Here is a 17,679-nt window from a genome sequence, read left to right on the forward strand (position 1 = left end):
CATCCAGGCAAAGCACGCAGAGGTCAGCAGAGGAAGGGCCCGTGAAGTGCATGGCCTGCCTGACGTGCAGGCCACTCGCGTCACAGACGACCCGGGCGTACCTGAAGGGGGCACAGCAGAGGTGTGGGGTAACCTGTGCTTGACGTGTGTGCGTGTGTGTCCCTGTGCGTGCCTATCGGAGAGGTGTTGGCGGTAAAACGGGAACAGCGAAAAGAGGGGAAAGAGAAAAATCGATGTGCGCGTTGCGCTGTGTCTTCGCCTTGGCGTGCCGTGAGGCCCTGGTGCTCCACACGCAACTCTGCTTCCTGTATTATATCAGCATCCTTCTCTCTTTGACGTCTGCTTCGAAACTGACGCCCAAACGTGTCCACCGTCGTTTGCGGCATCGCCTTTGTCGGCATGGGGGACGATGCCGACCAGAACAGCAGCATGGAGGGAAAGGCTGCGGACGTTCTGCCCCCGTCCTCCCCCTTCCCTCCCCCCTCCCCCGGCACACGCATGCATACGCACACAACCTCTGTGCACAGGAGAGCCTTTGGCCCTTCTTTCTATCGCTGTTCTATTCCAGTGCTCTCCATTGAATTCACTTTCTCTTTTTTTCGCGGTGGCGGCGGTAAATGAGGGAGAAGGGGGGCACAGGAGAACGCTCGTGCCATGAAAGGAGGCGCAGCAAGCACCAGAGCGCGCGAGCGGTGGGAGGGTGCGCAGCATAGTGAAAATCCGGCGAAGCAGAGATGGGCGAGGCCTTCCTCTTCCTCTACGTGCCTCTTCCCCTCCCCCTTTTTTGTACAGCTTGCCGCATCCTCTTGGGAGCTCGTGGAGGTGTGTCGGGTGAGTAACCCCATGCCGCGAAAGCTGTGCCTTCTGGGTGCTAGTCTGGTGTGAATCACTCGCTGCCTATCCCCTTCTTCCTCTCATCATCATTGCCGTCCGATGAGCTCCCTTTCCAGGTCCGCTACTCTTTGCCCTTTCTCTGCCACCCAGTCCCCGCCCGCTTCAACCGTTCTGTGCGCTGACCTCAGCGTGCATGCACATCTATACGCGCACACGCAGCTGCTCCCCATCTCATCTACCAAGCACCCTTTCCCCTCAGACGCTGGCTTGTTGTCGGCCGGGCGCGCTGCAGTACTCACGATCGGGTAGCTCATACAGAAGCATTCCAAATGCTCGCCGCCGTTCTTCACGTGCTGCTATTTGTTGCTGGGCTTGTGGGTCTCTTGGGTATCAAGCAGCGGCGCCTTCGACACATACCGACCCGTCGCACACACATCTCACGACGCAATGCTGAGGGCGCGCTGTGGCTGCAACGCTTCGTGAATGCGCTACTGGACATGCTGCACAGCGCAGTGGCTGAGCAGCAGGTCAGAGAGGCAGCGGAGGCGGCCGCTGCACGAGGCGGCACCAGTGTGGGAACCTCGCTTGCGCGGCAGGCGGCTGACGCGCCAGTAGCGAAAGATGCTCCCGAGCAATCGGCTGCGTCCGCGGGCGGCAGCGGCATTGCGTGTGACAAGGACAGTGATAGCGCGAAGAGTGCTGAGGTGCTGTCAGAACTGCCCGTTCTCAACGCCCTAAAAGCGCAGCTGGAGGATCAGATCAGCGCACTGCTGGAAGACAAGGGTATCGCCTCCTTTGCTGACTTACGCATTAAGGACTGGGGTGGCAAGCCTCCCGTGATTAAGGCGGTGTACCTCTCTCATGGCGGCGGCAGTAGCGGTAGCACTGCTGGGGGCGCCACAGGAGCAGCAGCGCCGTCCTCTGCCGCGGCTTTGACATCTTTGTCTGGGAGCGTCGGCGGGTTAGCGTCCATGGAGGGCATGGGCGCTGGTGGCGCTGCGACGGTGGCACAGCAGCGCACCACTGCAGGAATGCCGGTGGGCAGTCCGAGTGGGTTAGGACCTCAGCTGCAGATGCTATCGCCCGTCTCGGGTGGCTCATTGTCGTACTCGAACGTGATTCGCCCCCTCGCCGCCTCGACGATAAGCGCAGAGCGCAATGGCGACCCCAGCGTGGACACTCTGAACACCTTAGGTCGTCCGAAGGGCGATCCGTCGGTGCTGCCAGGCCTCCGGTACCTAAGCTCAGGCGAAGAGGCGGGTTCCGCTGCTGGCAGAGGGACACTTGGGCGTGAACGCAGCTTCGTAGGCTCGGTGGCGCACACTGCCCATCTCGCCGGCAACAGTGGTTCGCACTCAGGGGCTGAGACGGGTGTGCCTGCAGCAGGGCCGTCCTCGGCGGCTAACGCAGCAGGAGTGACCGCTTCACAGGCTGCCGGGGCGCGGCACGCTAAAGACACGACCCGGTCGCTCTCCGTCCTCGACGCAGAGATCGAGGTGGAGTACAGCGGCAACTTCAGCGTCTCCCTGAACGCTGACCTTCCCATCGCGCGTGGACGCTATCTGCAGGTGTACGTGTCGCTCAGCGATGTGCGCATGCTAGCCGCGCACGTTCGACTGCGCCTCTCCCTCGAGTACGAGCCCGCCACCGTAGAGTCGCCCCAACCACAGCCCTATCTGAGGGGCACACTGTGGCTGCTCTCCGACCCGATGTTCGACGCCGCCTTCCACTCGACTCTCACACAGTACCGCATCCGTGACTGCTTCATGGTAACGAAACTTGTGAAGTTCTTCCTTCTCCGCTTTATCCGCACAAAGTTGCGGCCTTGCTCACAGGCGGCCACCCCCTCCCGCCCTCCCTGGAGCCATTGTCGTCGCGGTGGTGGCGGTGTCAGTGGTAACGTCGTCGCCGCCGCTTGCGGCGCTGCCTTGGGAACCGGTGGTAAGGAGAGCGCCGGCAGCTCCACAGGAGTATCGGAGGGCCTCAGCGAGGATGCGCAGCGTGGCGCCACCGATGCGTCCGGGCTGTCCTTCCGAGTGCAGCTCCCGGCCAGCGTGGTGGATGGCGGGGAGCAGTGGTGGTCGTCCAGCATGCGCGACTCAATGAGTGAGCGGCCCGTGCCCTTCACTAGCGCTCACTATGTTTTGTAAGCGGGAGGATTCCACGGCGTGGTACGAATACACAGAAACATCACGGAAGCAACATTGCGTGCAGAGCGCCAGCGCACCGTGCCGTTTCACTGGACAGCCTCGCAATGCGCCTGAGCCAACAGCGCGAGAAAACGTACGCCTCAAGGCGGGCTGGTTGAATGCGCGAACGGACGAGAAGAGGGGACAGTGGAGGGGGGAGGGGCCGGCGGCGGCACGTAAGGAAGACGCGGCGGTGCAGACTGCGTGGGCATTTTTCTTGGCTTCACTTTTGCTGCTGCTGCTGCTGCTCTGGAGCAGCAGAGAGAAGGACAGAAATAATCGCGGAGAGGTGTGCGGGAGGGGAGAGGGAAGGAGGCACGTATGCTTCCTTCGCCTGCCAAGGTATCTGAGAAGCCTCCCGTGCCCCGTCATGACTGCCTTGCTCCCTCCCGTTCTGTCTTTGTGGTACCGCTGGCGGATGGACCCTCTGCACAACCGTTGCTGCTAACTCCCTTTGCCCACGACTTATCCTCCCACCCTACCCTACCCAATCGCATCTCTCCATCCCTTTTCTCCGTCTCTTCGCGGGCGTCTGCTCTTCGCGTGCAATACCGCACACACCCACATGGCTGCGAAGACGTCGTCACTGGCTCCGCTGTGTGAGGGAGAGGTGAAGCTAAGTATCCGTTCCCCTCCCCTGGCTGATGCGCCGCCCCTTTCCTTCGACTCTTCCCTTGCCCTACTGTTGCGCTCTTCAATTGCGACGCAGGTCAGGTTCTAGTCGCACCGCGAACAGAAAAGCGCCTCAGCGTCCTCTCTGCCTTCGGCGCGCTGCATACGGACTCGCAGGCACGAAAAGAAACGGAGACGCGGAACGCGTGCCGTGTGGGGTGTGCCGCCTCCCCCTTTGTCGACGCATGGCAATGGGCGGGCGAGAGTGGGTAAATGGCAGTGGTCGACCACGTTGAGTTTCGCTTCGACGGAGTGCTCTTCTCTTTGCTGTGGGCGTGTGCGCGTCGCTGCTCAACTTGAGCATTGCAACGCTGCGCGGGCGCGGAGATGCTGGCGGGGAAGCGAAAGTTCATGGCGGAGAGCATCGCGAACTACAGGGCATTGCAGCCGACATCGAATGACACGGCGGCTATCGCTGACCTTCAGTTGCGCATCCTCGATCTTTGCTCTCGGTGCGTGAATAAGGCGCAGTTGGCGCTGTTTGGCTCTCTCGCCACGGGATTCTGCACGAGCGGCGCGGACGCGGACCTGTCGCTTACATTCCGTAATTTTTCACCGTGGCTGAGCGGAATTCAGCGGGTCGATGAGCAAAACGGCAAGCGACTCGCACGCGTGGGGCGGGAGGCGGGCGAGCTTGGAATGGAAAACGTTCGGTTCATCAATGCCCGCATCCCCGTTGTTCAATTTCGAGACCCGACCAGTGGCATCCGGTGTGACATCACGATTGGCAACGTGGGCGGGGTGGAGAACACCAGGATACTCGCCGAGATCCGCCGCGTGCTTCCTGACTTCTACGGCGCCTATGTGTACCTCGTCAAGGAGTGGGCAAAGCGTTGCGAAGTAGTGGCGCCGGAGAAGTCTATGCTCAACAGCTTCACCATCACCACCATGTCGTTGATGGTGCTGCAGGAACTGGGGTTGCTACCGATTTTTGTGCCGACCGGCACCTACGGCGAGCTCACCTTGACCGATGTCAAAAGGGATCTCAGCCACTTCCAGCTGCCACCCGTGTATGAGGGGATCGAGCAGGACGACGAGCGCCTCGGCGAGGCGGTGTACTTCTGTCTCTTGCGATTTGCCGAGTACTACTCCAAGTTTGACTTCAGCAACGGCACCGTGAGCCTTATGTGCCCGCGCCGCCATCGCTCCCTCTACGCCAAGATTGTGAAGCAGCACATGGAGCTGCTCGGGGCGCGGAAGAAAAAAGAGTGGTGCACCTACCTTCTCAGCGGCCACGGCGACGGCGCATCGCCCATCATCACTACTCACTTTCCCCAGAATTCCTTCGATGAGGCGATGCGCAGCGAGGCTATTCAGCGGCAGGCGGATACAGCCTTCGTCGTGGAGGACTTCGTCAACTACGTCAACTCCGGTCGGCGTGTGCCGGCCGCACGTGGACCTAAAGTACACATGGAGTTCACACGTCTGTATGAGCAGCTGCGCGATGAGGCGCACGTTTGCTTCCATGAAGTGTTTCGCGAGACGCAGGCGACTCCGCTCACTCACAAGCCGGACCGACCAGACCCGCGCGTCGCGGTGTTCCCGACGAAATGGTAGTTGAGGCATGTGTGCGCCGATGCGCCGAGTGCCTCTTTCTCTCTGTTGAGTGATGCTGGCAAAGGACAACGACAAGCACTGGAGGGCAGATGGCGCTGCGGTGGGTACTCAAGTGGAAAAGACGACGGCTGCCGCGCTCCCGCGCCCCTCAGCGTCTTTGAGGAGAGGCGTGGAAGCAGGGCCCGATAGCCCTGCCCGTGCGCGCTGGCAGTGGCAATCGTTAGGGAGTGGGAAAGAGAGCACGACCGTGGGAGGTAAGGGGTGCGCATGGCGCCCAGTGCAGCAATGCCCCGTTTTGCTGGCGGGCGGCGGCCACCAATCACCTGTGCCGGCATCGCACCATGAGGAGCAGTTCGTGATGCGCAAAGGCTGTACGCACCGTCAGAGTGGGATCCTGTGAATGGTGCTGCGACTCGATACCCCCACCCCTCCCTTTCTTCACCTGCAGCGCTCTGAAAGCACACTTGCTCGATGATCTGCGACGTCGCTCTCAGGCTCTCCTCGTGTTCTGCGTCGGAACGTTATGCTCACCCTGCTGCCGAGGCCACGTCGTGCCGGTACTCCCATTCACCGTCATGTGCCTTTGGCTTCTCAGCTCCCTACGTTGCAGCACCCGTGACGCCTTCTGCCTCCGGCTCCCATCGCTCTTCCTCTCCCTCTCCGATGCCCTGAGCCCCCTCCCTCACTCCCTCCTCTCCACCATGCCCCCGTTCCTCCGCACATGCCCATATGTGTATGTGTGTATGTGTGCCGGGCTCGTACATGGTAGGGGAGGGCTCGAGCGATTGCGACAGTGGCCTCCTCTTTTCTTTGTCCTCCCCGTCCCCCTTCTCCCCAACGCTTCATTGCCGTTGATAGCCCAGTCGCGTGCACAACTTCTCGCCTTGTGCAGTATCGACTGGGCTGATAACACACACACACACATCGGCTCGTGCGCACATTTCGGGAGCTGGCCATCGCCTCTGCAGGCTTCTCCTCACCGCCGTCGCTCTCGCAGTCAGCGGATTTCCTATTCCTCTCCCCTTTGCCTTACGTTTCAGGAGAAGCCAAGGACCATGGAGCGGCTGTCGATCATCCCGACGAGGGCGGAGCACATCCTCCATAAACGCAGCGGAGCAGCAGCCCCTGCGACATCGTCTGTTTCCCCGTCTCACGCATCGGCTGCACACGTGGCGACAACCGTCTCCACAGCGGACCCACTTCAACGACGAAGCGACGGCAACTCTGATCGGGCACAGGTGACGGCTGGCGACGGGGCCACGCCTCGGTCGGTGTCGCCATCTGAGGCGGCCGCGTCTCCGGCCCCCACGTCACCCTTTCTTCGGCAGCGCCGTCTGCCGTCCATCCTTCTCGACAGCTGGGAATTCCGAAAGTTGGCCACGGAAGGGTCTGTGCTGGCGAACGCCATGGTCTCGTACGACGTCGATGACGACGGGCTCGAGGAAGTGATAGTGGGCACGACGGAAGGCCTCTTGTGCGTTGTGAAGCCAGACTGCCGAGCACCGCTCTTCATGCGTGCGCTCGCGGCAACCATCTCCGTGGTGCTTTACACACCCATTCAGAGCCGCCTGGTCCTCGTAACTCTCGAAGGGCAGTGTGAGGTGACGGACCACTTCCTGAAGCCGACCCAGCAGCAGCGAACAGGCAGTGAGCCTGTCAACATGAATCCCACCACGTCCACGGAGGGGGCCGACGGCGGTACTGCAGGCGCAGGGGGGCACCTGCATCAGGGAAGCGACAGCGCCAGCTCATTGCCGCGCACCTCATCTTCTCGCAATGGCGGTGCTCGATCCGTTGGCGGTGCTCGCGGCGGTGGCAGTGTCACGCCCTCTTCACACTCTACAGGCGGACCATGGAGCACGGAGAGCTTCATTCCGACCCATGTTTTTCACGTACCGTCGAACTGCCTCTGCGCAGACCTCTCGCCGGACAGAGACGCCGACCTTATCTTCCTCGGCTCGTACGATCGACGCCTCTACGTATATTCCATTGTCAGTGGCTCATGTCTGCTTTCCCTTTTTGTGCACGACCCCATCACCTCAGTGAAGGCGTTTGCCATTCCGACCTCCGCAGCAGACGTGCCAGCAGCCACGACCTCGTCGCCCATATGCGCCTACGACCAGCGAGCCTTGACTCAGGTGGGCAGAGGTGGCAGCACTAGCGGGTCACGGAGAACACTCTCGAGCAGCAGCGCGGGCACCGGCGCCCCCGGGATGCTGGACGACTCCCCGCAGGAAGCGGAGACAACGCCGGACAGGGTGACAAAGACGTCTGCTTCCCAATATATTCCGCTTGTGTTCATCTCCACCCCTACGCACCTAATCCTCCTCCCTGCAGGGGTGAGCGATATCCAGCAATGGCGCAATATGCAGCCCAAGTCGGCGCACCTGCCCTTGACAGTGCAGCTCCGGAGCGACGATTCAGCACCGACGCTTTCGCAGTCGCAGCGACACCAGCTGCGCCACGAGCACACTCGTCGACGCTCCTCCATTGGCAGCGGCGAAGCAGCAAAGTTGAGGGCGTCCTCGGCGAGGTCGATGACGGCGGGTCGCGGCAGTCACCTGCGTGAGGGCGAGGCCTCCGTGCCATCCCACATGGCGCGCGCGTGGATGACGTCCTCGCCTGCTCTGCGCCCGTCTCTGATCATGTCCGCGGGCGCCAGCGTCGGAGCCTGTGTGGAAGCGAATGCCTCGGGAGGGCAGGACTCAACTAGCACAGAGCTGCTTGGTGGAGCCACGACGGACTCGCGGAGCGACCGTGCTGGTGCACACACAGGAGAAGGGGGGCACACTTTAGATGCCTCGCTGCCAGCCACCACGGCAACGACGGAAGTAGCACCTGGTCTGGGGACTGGCTCACCTCTGAGTGGCAGTCGGTTGCGCCGCCAGGCTCGCAGGCGCGCTATCCAAGCAGCAGAGATGGGCCGGCCAGTTCTCGTGAAGCCTCTGTGGGCGCTGCGCATTGGAAGTCATACACTCGACGTGCCGCTTCTTCAGACAATGCCGTGCCCCGAAGACAGCCCAGTTGGTGACTTGGCCTCAGCGGCGCCCGCGCCCGCCGCTGTCGGAGGGGGACTGCAGTCTTCCTCGGCTACTGAGGGCGCCGCGCAGGAGTCGGCCGCGGGCACCGCTCTTGACCACCCGCCAGCGCTTCGGCCCTACGGAGGCGCACAAGCTTCTGTCGCTTCAGCATCGGACTTTCTGTCTGGTGCGACAACCACTCAGCCAGGAGCGGACTCATCAGTTTTCTCCGTCAGCTCGCCGTCCTCCGTGTCGGTGATGCACGGGGGAGTCGCCACCAGCCACAACACTTGCAGCAGCGATCTCGCGCGGCACGACACTCTTGCACTATCTTCGCTGGCAGGCACTGCTGGCGTGACGCTTGAGCATGTATGTCACCATATCAGTGGGCAGAGTGGCGATAGTAGGGAGGGCCGGGAGGCGTCCCAGCCAAGCCCGGCGCTATCAGCGGCTGTTGGGGCGGCAGAACGGAGCGTGCGGCGCTCGACTTTGCGCCGATCAAGCGATGTGCTGTCCCCACAGATGCAGCGGAATAGCCTAAAGCAGTGCACTGACGACGACGGCCAAGTCGCGGACGCCCAGTGTAGCAGCAGCGACGACGGTGACGAAGAAACAGACCTGCTGGGCAACGTTGGGGCCCTTAACTTTGGAGGAAGCGTTGCACCGGTGAGGCCTGAGAACCTCTTGGCGGACAGGGAGCAGAAAGAGGACGAAAGTGGTGACAGCGATAACGGAACGGTAGTGGATGAGCACATTGGGAACAGCAAGCTGGGTGCCAGTACCACAACCGCCTACAACAGCGGCAGTGATGCCTGCGACCGCAGCTCCAGTGGTGAAGTCGACGTGGACGTTTCGACCGGTGGACGACGTGTGCTGGCCAACAGCTCGACACGTGGCTCGCGACAACATCACCAAGGCGCAGGCACTGTCGAGTCTGCTCTAGTGGCGGACAGCGTGCCCCATCTGCGTGCACAGAGTCTGCCGACAACGCTTCTGCCCCGAACGAGGGGATTGTACGGCTCCGACAATGGCGGCGGCGGCGACCGCGGTGGTAGCGGGCTGCTGAGAACCGCTTCAGCAACGACAGGAGCCGCACATTTGTCGCTGGAAGGCCTGCCAGAGCTGGATAGCGAGCGTCACCCGCGCCAACACCATCGATCAGCGACGGTGAGAAGACAAGGCGAGAGGGAAAATGACAGATTATCACGTGATCCTCGTCGACGGAGGCTAGGTTATCGTGAGAGTCGCGCGCAGCAGCACCCGTCGGCGCGTGGCACGTCTCCTTTTTCAGCCGCTGCCACATCAGTCCCAGACGGCGCGGATGTGCGACTGCCCACCTCGGTAGATGTTTCGGTGGGGGTGTCGCAGGTGGCGGTGGCGCTCAGCTGCGAGGATGGCCTTGCGCTGGAGCTGCGCTTTTCCGTCCTGCGACTCTCCGCTCTCTCACGACGCGAGCGGCGCCTGCCGCGAGGAACGGTTCGACTTTACGACATGCAGTGCCCGCCATCCTCGCATGCCAGCGAGATTGCCGGCTGTGGCGCCATCAAAAACGCCGGCCCTGGGGTGAAGCTCCTACGCAGCGATGGCCCCGCCGCGTCTCCGGCCTCCCCGGGAAGCGCACGCTGCCTTCACCCGAGACGCAGCCACGGCTCAGAGCTGCCGCGCCATCGACGCACGGGAGCATCACAGGCCACGTACATCATATATTTGCCGGCGCCAGCAACCGCGCTAACAGGGATGGCAGCCGCACCACCATTGCAGTCTCATCTGTCTGGCGCGCCTCCCGCATCCATGCGTCATCGGCAGCGCAGTCGGAGCGGCCGCCGCGGCTGCGGAGACATTGGTGGTGCTCTGGTAGCGACGGCAGCAATGAGCACACCTGTAACCGTCAAGGTCACCAGTGCCGTGGGATCGACGTTGGCGGCGGACGACACGGGGTGCTTCGCATCAGTCGCCGTGGAGCATTGCCGTAAGGGCGCGGCTGGTAGTTCGACCGGCAGAGACGGCCATGGTGCATCGTTGCAGCGTCACGGGGAGGACACCATGGTGCTGCGTGCCCAGTGCCTCTGGGCGGCGCGGCTCAGTGATAGCCCGCTCGTGCAACGCTCTCGCGTGTTTTGGGTTCGCGACAGCCACTCCCAGAACACATTTTGCACCGTGTTCGTGGCTGCCAACGGCACCTGTTTTGCAGTTGACGGCGACGCCCTGTCCCTCGTGAAGTGCTGCGTGAAGGAGGACTGCAGCTCTTTCACGCTCATGGCCGGGCCTTGTTCCACGATGCCGATGCTGTCGACCAGGCCGAGTGTGGCGACGCTGCGGGACTCGTCCGCAGACACGTCTGCTTTTGCCCAAGATGGGGTGCCGAACGGCTTGTCGGCAGGCTCCTCTGCGTCCACCGTGACCCTCAACCTTCTCCGTGGCGCGGTGGGGCGCACGGTCTCATGTGTGTGTGTTAGCATTGATGAGCTCTGCGTGTACTCTGTCGGGGAGGCGAATCAGCTGTGTCTACAACGCGACTGCGCGACTGATGTTTTGGTGGCCTCTGGTGCCAATGAGCCACTTTCGCTTCTCTCACGGGGCTCACCGAGCAACAGCTACGCACGTGGGGTAAAAGCTGCCGTCGCACCTGCTGCTCGATCGACGCAGGCGACGGATGCTAAGGCGGCATCCCTCTCATCCTCCGTAGACCCGGAGGAGCAAGAGCTGCTGGGCCAACTCGCCGTGCGGCTTCGTCATTATGAGCAGTGCGCAAGCGCCCCTTCTCACCATGGCAGTGCTGCAGGTGCTGGTGCGGCCTCGGGAAGCGAGACAGCCGTCGAGGTGGATGAAGAGGTGCTCATGCGCGTGAAGCAGATGCTGCTCTATGCCTATTCGGAGCGCGAGTGGGAGAAGTTGCAGTCCATCGCGCAAAGTCGGGCGTGAATGTGTCTGTGCTGGGGGCAGGGTGGGGGGACGCATGTGCGTGGGCGACGAGTTTCACGCGTCCCTGCGCAACCCTGTCCACCAAAAGGAGGCAGACGGAACGCGATCGGGAAACCAAAAAGGAGTCGGAAGGGCTGCCGCTATTGAGTATGTGAGCCGCAGCCGTCTCTGCATGGCGTGGTAGCCGGGAAGTGACGGCAAGCGTGTGAGGACGGTAGAAAGGGCATCCGTCGTTTGATGAGAAGCGAACCTGTCGTCATGAGGTCTCTCACGAGGTTGCTGGATGACGGCGAAGGGTGGGTGGAAAGAAGGTGCTGCCGCCGAGGACGAATGAGAGATGGGCTGCCCATGGGAAGCGGTGATGGGGGCATGGCCTCGCGTTTCGGCGCCCTCTACATCATCCTTGCCATCCTCTACGTCCCCTGCCCTCCCTCGCGGCATGCCTCCTCTCAAGCACGTGGTTCCTCCGCTGCTCCCTCTTCCTGTTGCACCATTCCCTCCCCCTCTCCTCCTCCGGACCTCCTTTCGCCGTTTGGGTGACCACCATTGACACGTCGCCATGCGTACATACGCGTATGGGCCACTACAGGGCGCACGCTTGGCTCTCCAAAGCAGAAGAAAGGCTTCTTCCGCTATCAGGGGTGGAGGTGGTGGGGTGATAAAACTGCACGAGCGCATCTGTAGACAACATCGAGCTACAGCAGTGCCTCTCACACGCAGGCGCGAATAGAGAGAACAACGACGACGCAGCCTCACATGTTTGGGCATTTCATCCACATAGAAGCCACCCACACCTTTCACTCGGGCACTCACGGCAGCTCTCCCTCCCTTTACCCTCACTGTCAAGCGTCCGCGCCCCGAGCAGAGGACTTTTTTTTTCAGTTTGTATCATCCTCGCACGGCCATAGTTGAACGGAGGAAGAGGGAGAAGACCGACTGTGCTTTAGGTGTTGCCTCAAAGCCGCCGCGACCCCACCACCGACACACCCATACACCCCGCCCCTGCGCGTGTGCCGCCACCTTTTTGGTGATGTGTGGCGCCTCGCGGTCCCTTTTGTTCATCTTTTATATTTTTTTCTGCCCCGTTTCGTATTGTCTTTGCATCTTCTGTGCTTCTACTCGTCTCCTGCCTCCCACCCATCCGCTTACCATTGAATCCGCTCCCTCCCTCCCACTCATCCGTCGCCGCGTCCTGAAGGCTGCGCGTTTGTGGTCCCCCCTGCGCTCCTCGCTGATGAGGCTGCGTTGGTGGACTCCTTTTTTTTTCGTTGAAGCGCAGGAAACAGATCCGCCGTCCTCCTTCCTCCTGCCGTAGGGCCTTTGCGCCCTCACCATCCCCATCCCCACCACCCCCATCACCACCCTCTCCCCTGAGCCCCCCCACAGAGGCGGAAGCACCACCAGGCAGGGCACTGCACTGCCGCGAATACAAAGCGGGGGGAGGGGCGGCGGCGGCGGCAGGATAATCAGCCACCATGATGCCGATGGCGATAAGATCACTGCCACCGCTGGATGCAAACGGCTCTTCCTTGTCGCACGGTGCACCGTCAGCGGCTCTGCGACGTACCGGCAGCGGTGATGGCGGAAGCACCACCAGCGCCATGGCTGCAATCATTGGCGACGGCGCACGTGTCTCGGGGCGCCCGACCGAGGTCAGGCACAGCCATCACAGTCGCTCGCACAGCAAGCCGCGACCCGCGTCGTCGTCTCCGCCCCGTCCGCCTGCCACCGATGTGCGACCCGTCGGAGAAGAGCATGGAAACCGTGCGGTGAGGGCGCGCCCGACCATCGTGGGCGGCGCGGCCTCGCGGACAAAAGCTGCTCTTGGCGCCTGCGAGGAACACGTGGGAGACATCTTCAGAGCCGTACATGCCCCAGCGCCGCACAACAGTACCGCATCCCCTGCCTTGGCCACATGCTTGATGCCTTCAACTCTACCTCGGCGTGCTGAAATATCGGATGCTCCTCCTCACCTGAGTGTGGCGGCAGCCTCTTTCGCACCCACCACGACCGTGAAGGTGTCCGAGCGGCACCTGACACCCGCTGATAAGATGAATGCCGGGCTGCGTCGCTCGTCGATGGCGCGGCTGCGGACTCGAATGAAAGTATCGCAGAAGGAATCAGAAGCTGCAGTGCCCTCCGATCCCATAACCCCCACCACGCCATGCGAATCGGATGCCACTGCTGCTGAGCCGCCGCACTCAACGCCACACGGAAAGATAGCAGAAGAGCAAGCGCCCTGCTCCGATCGATCTACTCCGCCGAGCGTTGTTCTGGCGCGTTCGCCATCCCCGCCGCCTGCGGAGGTAGCGTCGCTGATGGGAAGTGGAGTGATCGCAGAAAAGCTCACCACCCCGGCGACGCTCTCGGTCGGCGCTGCCAAAGTGCTGCCACACGGCCTGCAATCCCCCAGTGCCATTACAGACCTCGGCGCAGTACCGCTCGACTATTCAGGACTGAGCAGCGTGGAGATGGGCCTTGGGAACCATGTCAGTCCCACTCGACATCCCCATCCGCAGCTGAAGCTCTCCGCTTCGTTGGCCGGGCAGCAAGCCGATCAGATGGCCAGCAGCCACGCCGGAAGCTTGACGCAGACGAATGCCCCGTTTCACGCGCTGCAGTTTATGGCTGTGGTGGCGACCGATCCCATCGCGCCGCCGCCACTTTCGAGCCGCAGCGAAGAACCGCCTCCCCCGCGCGATCCACACCAATGCCACGACCTCCGAGTCTACGGAAACTTTGTACCAGGCAGCGAGACGGACAACGAGGCTGGCGACGGTGTCCCCGTACGCTGTCAGCCCGCCCGCCCTACAAACGGAGCCGCCGGCGGCCGCTCCATCATCTCTTCTCCGACAGCTGGCGACTGCGAGCTGCAGTCGCTCATCGTGTGCCCCTTTGCCCTCGCTGGCTGCTGCGTCGAGGGCGCTCACAGGATCGCCGACCTGCATAGAGGCTCCACGCTCCATCATCACCTCATGGCAGTCACAAAGCATGTGCAGCGGATGCGAAGACGGCAGCAGGAGCTCGAGCAGCTCGTGCTTGGGCTGCAGCAGCAGCTGCACGCGCAGGCGCTAATGCGTCGCGAAGCGGGGGAGACCTTAGAGCCGGCTCAGCAGCGCCTTACTGACAGCTCCTGCGTGCCATTCAGCTCACAGGGGCCGCTACTGGGCAGGCGCGGTGATCTCGTGCTGGCATCCGCCAGTGAAAGCAACAGGCGAGGCGTCGAGGCGGATATCAAGGCGCTCCCACGAGACGTTAGCATCTGCGAGCGACTTGTGGCAAACTACGGCATGAACAACGAGGACGTGGACAGCGCTGTAAGGAACGCTTGTAGAGACCATGCCGGTGGCGGGTCGCGCGGGTGCCGGACAGGACCAGCATACGGATCCCGAAGGCAACGTAGTGCCAGCCCCAGTATCTGCGGCGGTGGCGACGGCAGGGATCGCGTCGGAACGTTCGCGCTCCAGTTGCGCTTGCTCACATCAGCAGGGCAGGAGAAGCTGGATGTGAGGAGCGCTCTATCAAGAACAAGCGGATCACCGGCTCGTGTGCAGCACGGGCGGAGGTCGGTGCCGAGTGCGATGCCGACGACTACAACGCACAAGGCGACCGTACTGGGCGTGCAGGGACGACGCGGGAGGATGCGTTGTGCATCCGCACCAAAGCAGAAGCAGCAAGAGCAACGGCGAGGCAGCACAAAACGAGAGGATGCGCTGCGCTGTGCCTTGCAGCCGCATGATCTACACAGCGACGCACTTGAGCACGTCGCTTGTAGTGCAGTGGATGGGCAGGACAGAGGTAATGCGCACAAGGGTGCCCCGACGAGGCGCGTCGCGGGAGCGTTCTCAGCGCTGAGTCCCTCAACTGTCGAGTGCAGCGCTGAGAGCGTTGACTCACCATCGCGGCCCAGCAGGTCTGCAATGTCACCTCACGTCTGCTACGGCGCCTGCCCGTCGCAGCAGCCCGGCGCAGGGGGCAGTACCGAAGTCAGCGGGATGAGTAACGTACCGCCTTACCAAATCCCGAACGAGTCCATGAGCCCCATTAGCAGCGCCTCCCTCGACCTCGACGACCACGAGGACGACACCGACGCTGGCGTCATGCGCCAGCAGCTCATGAGCCTGGCCCCAATGGAGGTTCCCGTGACTATCAGAGCCGATGAGGGCTCTCTCACTGACTGTACGGACCAGACCGGTGCGCATGTGATGCATAAGCTAGGCCTACAAGCGTCCCCTGGCGCGTCGCCTCGCTCGGCGCCTTCGCTAGTGAGCGTGACGTATCGGCCTTCTGAGCTCGCCCAGGCGAAAGGCGGCGATGCCAAGGGAGCTGCGTATTTCACAGATCGACTCACACTAACAAGTCACGCAAGTGCGTCGGTGGTAAAGGATAGACAGGTGCAACCCAAAGTCGCGGCGGCGCCGCCTTTCGTTGGCAGCTTGCGGATTGCGGCTCCCCTCCAGCGGCCGATGCTAGTGCGCAAGTCAGACGTCGCGCCACCGCCACCACCTAATCGCGGGGGCGCTGATCAAAGTCATGTGCATCTCCCACCCGTAATGTCGCCTCCCACCACCTTTTTAGCGCCTGCGTTTCCTATCACCGACACCTCCAGCATCCTCAGCAGGTCGGATGCCAAGCGACCACGGCAGATGAGCGCCCCGCAGAGCGATCACGCGCGTGTGCCGCTATCTCGCATCAATCCCAACGCATCATCATCACCCCTGTCCAGGAAGTCACCACTCGCAGTAGCAGCCGCCAGCGGAGGCTCCCGCACATATTGCAAAGGTATTCATGCCTCGTGCCTCGACGCCTTTACCGCTACGCCTTTGCGGGAGTCGGCTGCGGAGCGATGTGTTGTTTCAAAGCAGCCCTCTATTCACGCGCACAGCTGCCGCATCGATGGCGACGAGGCGGGGGAGCACACCTGTGGCTTCGCTGGGAGTGTAGAGTACGCGCTTGGTGTTCCTCGCAAGAGCGTAAGACGTGGAAGGGGGTCACAGACACGCCCTGACGCCGCCGTGCGCCTCCCATCACACGCGACAAGTGTGCTCTCTCCCGAGGAGGCCGCCGACCAGGGGGCGGCGCTGCACCACTTCGGCCTCCCTCCCAGGCGAGAGGCATAGGGGCGACAGAACCTCGGGCAATGCGTGCCATGAGGATGTTGGGAAAGCCGCAGGTAAAGCGGTGGGTGATGTGGCGGGGGGGGGGGGGTAAATGCGGATGAGGTGTAGAGGAGTCGAACGGGGGGGGCGTTGAGGGAGAGCACGGCGGGAGAAAAAGAAGAGAGACGAGTGGCTGGTCAGCGTCGCTCAAAGGGTGCCGCCCTTGCGTGTGCCCTTCCCCCTTCCACTATCTGCCCTTGTGCCGGTGAGGATGTGCGTCGCGAACCTTTTGCCTCACCCCCCTCTTCCTCGCCCTCTCCCCTCCTGCACCCCTTTCCTCGCAGGCGTGCGCGACTCGGCGCTGCTCCATTTTTTCCCTTCTGCGTTGCCGTGTCGCTGCACCACAGCGCGGCGCTCGTCATCATCGTACTCCCTTTCTCCTCTTGTTAGATCCGCTGACAGTGCTAGAAGGCCCGTGGACCCGCACAGGCACACAAGCACACGCACACACACACATACAGAGATGCCCAACAGTAACTAGAACTTGCAGCTCTGTCGGAGTGGCCAGCGCATGCTTGCCGGGCAAAGACACTCGAGGAGAAGAGCGCCTACGCTTTCCCCTCTTCTCTGGGGTATCTCCCTGGGCCTCACTCAATGTGTACCGCAACTTTAAAGAGCACTCTCCGGAATACAAGCCTATAGGATACCTGCGAGTACAAGCGCCATGTGCCGATACTCTGTTCCGTTCCTTTTCACGTGGACACCCCCCTTCCTCACACTCATTCCCCTCCTCTCCATCTCTGCCTCTTCCTTCGCCTCCCCTCACCCTCCGACTCCCACCCGACTAGCACCGCCACCACAGCAATAACAACGGTCACGCCCCATCAACACACCTCCCTGTCAGTGCTGTGGCAGAGGAGCACACGCGCACGCACATACAGACGCTCATCACCCATATAGACAACCCTTCCGCTCTCCCTCCGCCTCCCCCCTTCGTTTGCCTTTCGAGTGCGTGGGAGCTTTACCCTTTTCGGGGAGTTGCCCTGCAGGGACTGACAAGCCGCCGCCCGCCTTTCGCCTATCGTAAGGAGGGGAGAGAGGAGGAGGAGGGTGGTGCCGCGTGCAACCGCATTGGTAAGTGTGTGCGTGTGTGTCTGTGTACGCTTGTTCCTCTCAAGTCATGCGCACCTTTTTGCTGCCCTGGCCTCTTCCGCACCCTCACCACCACACGCATACCTCTTCGCTTCCCCGCTCCCTCGTTGTCTTGGGCGCAGCCTCTGTGAAGAGAAACAGTTGAGCCAGCAGCGGCACAATCTACTTCGGCACAGGAACGCCTCTCCATCGCCATCGTTCTCTACGCCGCCCCGCCTCCCCCCTCCATCCACC

At 62.2% G+C, this 17,679-nt stretch overlaps 4 protein-coding genes across 4 annotated transcripts; all 4 read left to right on the forward strand.

Moving 5' to 3' along the window:
* Positions 1-1,163: 1,163 nt before the first annotated feature.
* LSCM1_06405 (uncharacterized protein) lies at positions 1,164-2,984 on the forward strand (the record flags this gene model as incomplete). Its single annotated transcript, XM_067323835.1, has 1 exon — positions 1,164-2,984. One exon carries the CDS (start codon positions 1,164-1,166, stop codon positions 2,982-2,984), a length of 1,821 nt encoding a protein of 606 aa, XP_067179149.1.
* Positions 2,985-4,022: 1,038 nt separating this feature from the next.
* LSCM1_06406 (uncharacterized protein) lies at positions 4,023-5,252 on the forward strand (the record flags this gene model as incomplete). Its single annotated transcript, XM_067323836.1, has 1 exon — positions 4,023-5,252. One exon carries the CDS (start codon positions 4,023-4,025, stop codon positions 5,250-5,252), a length of 1,230 nt encoding a protein of 409 aa, XP_067179150.1.
* Positions 5,253-6,307: 1,055 nt separating this feature from the next.
* On the forward strand, positions 6,308-11,194 carry LSCM1_06407 (uncharacterized protein; the record flags this gene model as incomplete). The annotated part of the gene is made up of 1 exon (XM_067323837.1): positions 6,308-11,194. One exon carries the CDS (start codon positions 6,308-6,310, stop codon positions 11,192-11,194), a length of 4,887 nt encoding a protein of 1,628 aa, XP_067179151.1.
* A 1,475-nt stretch (positions 11,195-12,669) lies between these two features.
* On the forward strand, positions 12,670-16,314 carry LSCM1_06408 (uncharacterized protein; the record flags this gene model as incomplete). Its single annotated transcript, XM_067323838.1, has 1 exon — positions 12,670-16,314. The coding sequence occupies one exon, from the start codon at positions 12,670-12,672 to the stop codon at positions 16,312-16,314; it is 3,645 nt and encodes a 1,214-aa protein (XP_067179152.1).
* Positions 16,315-17,679: the final 1,365 nt, after the last annotated feature.

The sequence above is a fragment of the Leishmania martiniquensis genome, chromosome 20, assembly GCF_017916325.1.
Source record: "Leishmania martiniquensis isolate LSCM1 chromosome 20, whole genome shotgun sequence".
In the NCBI taxonomy this organism is placed as follows: Eukaryota; Euglenozoa; class Kinetoplastea; order Trypanosomatida; family Trypanosomatidae; genus Leishmania; species Leishmania martiniquensis.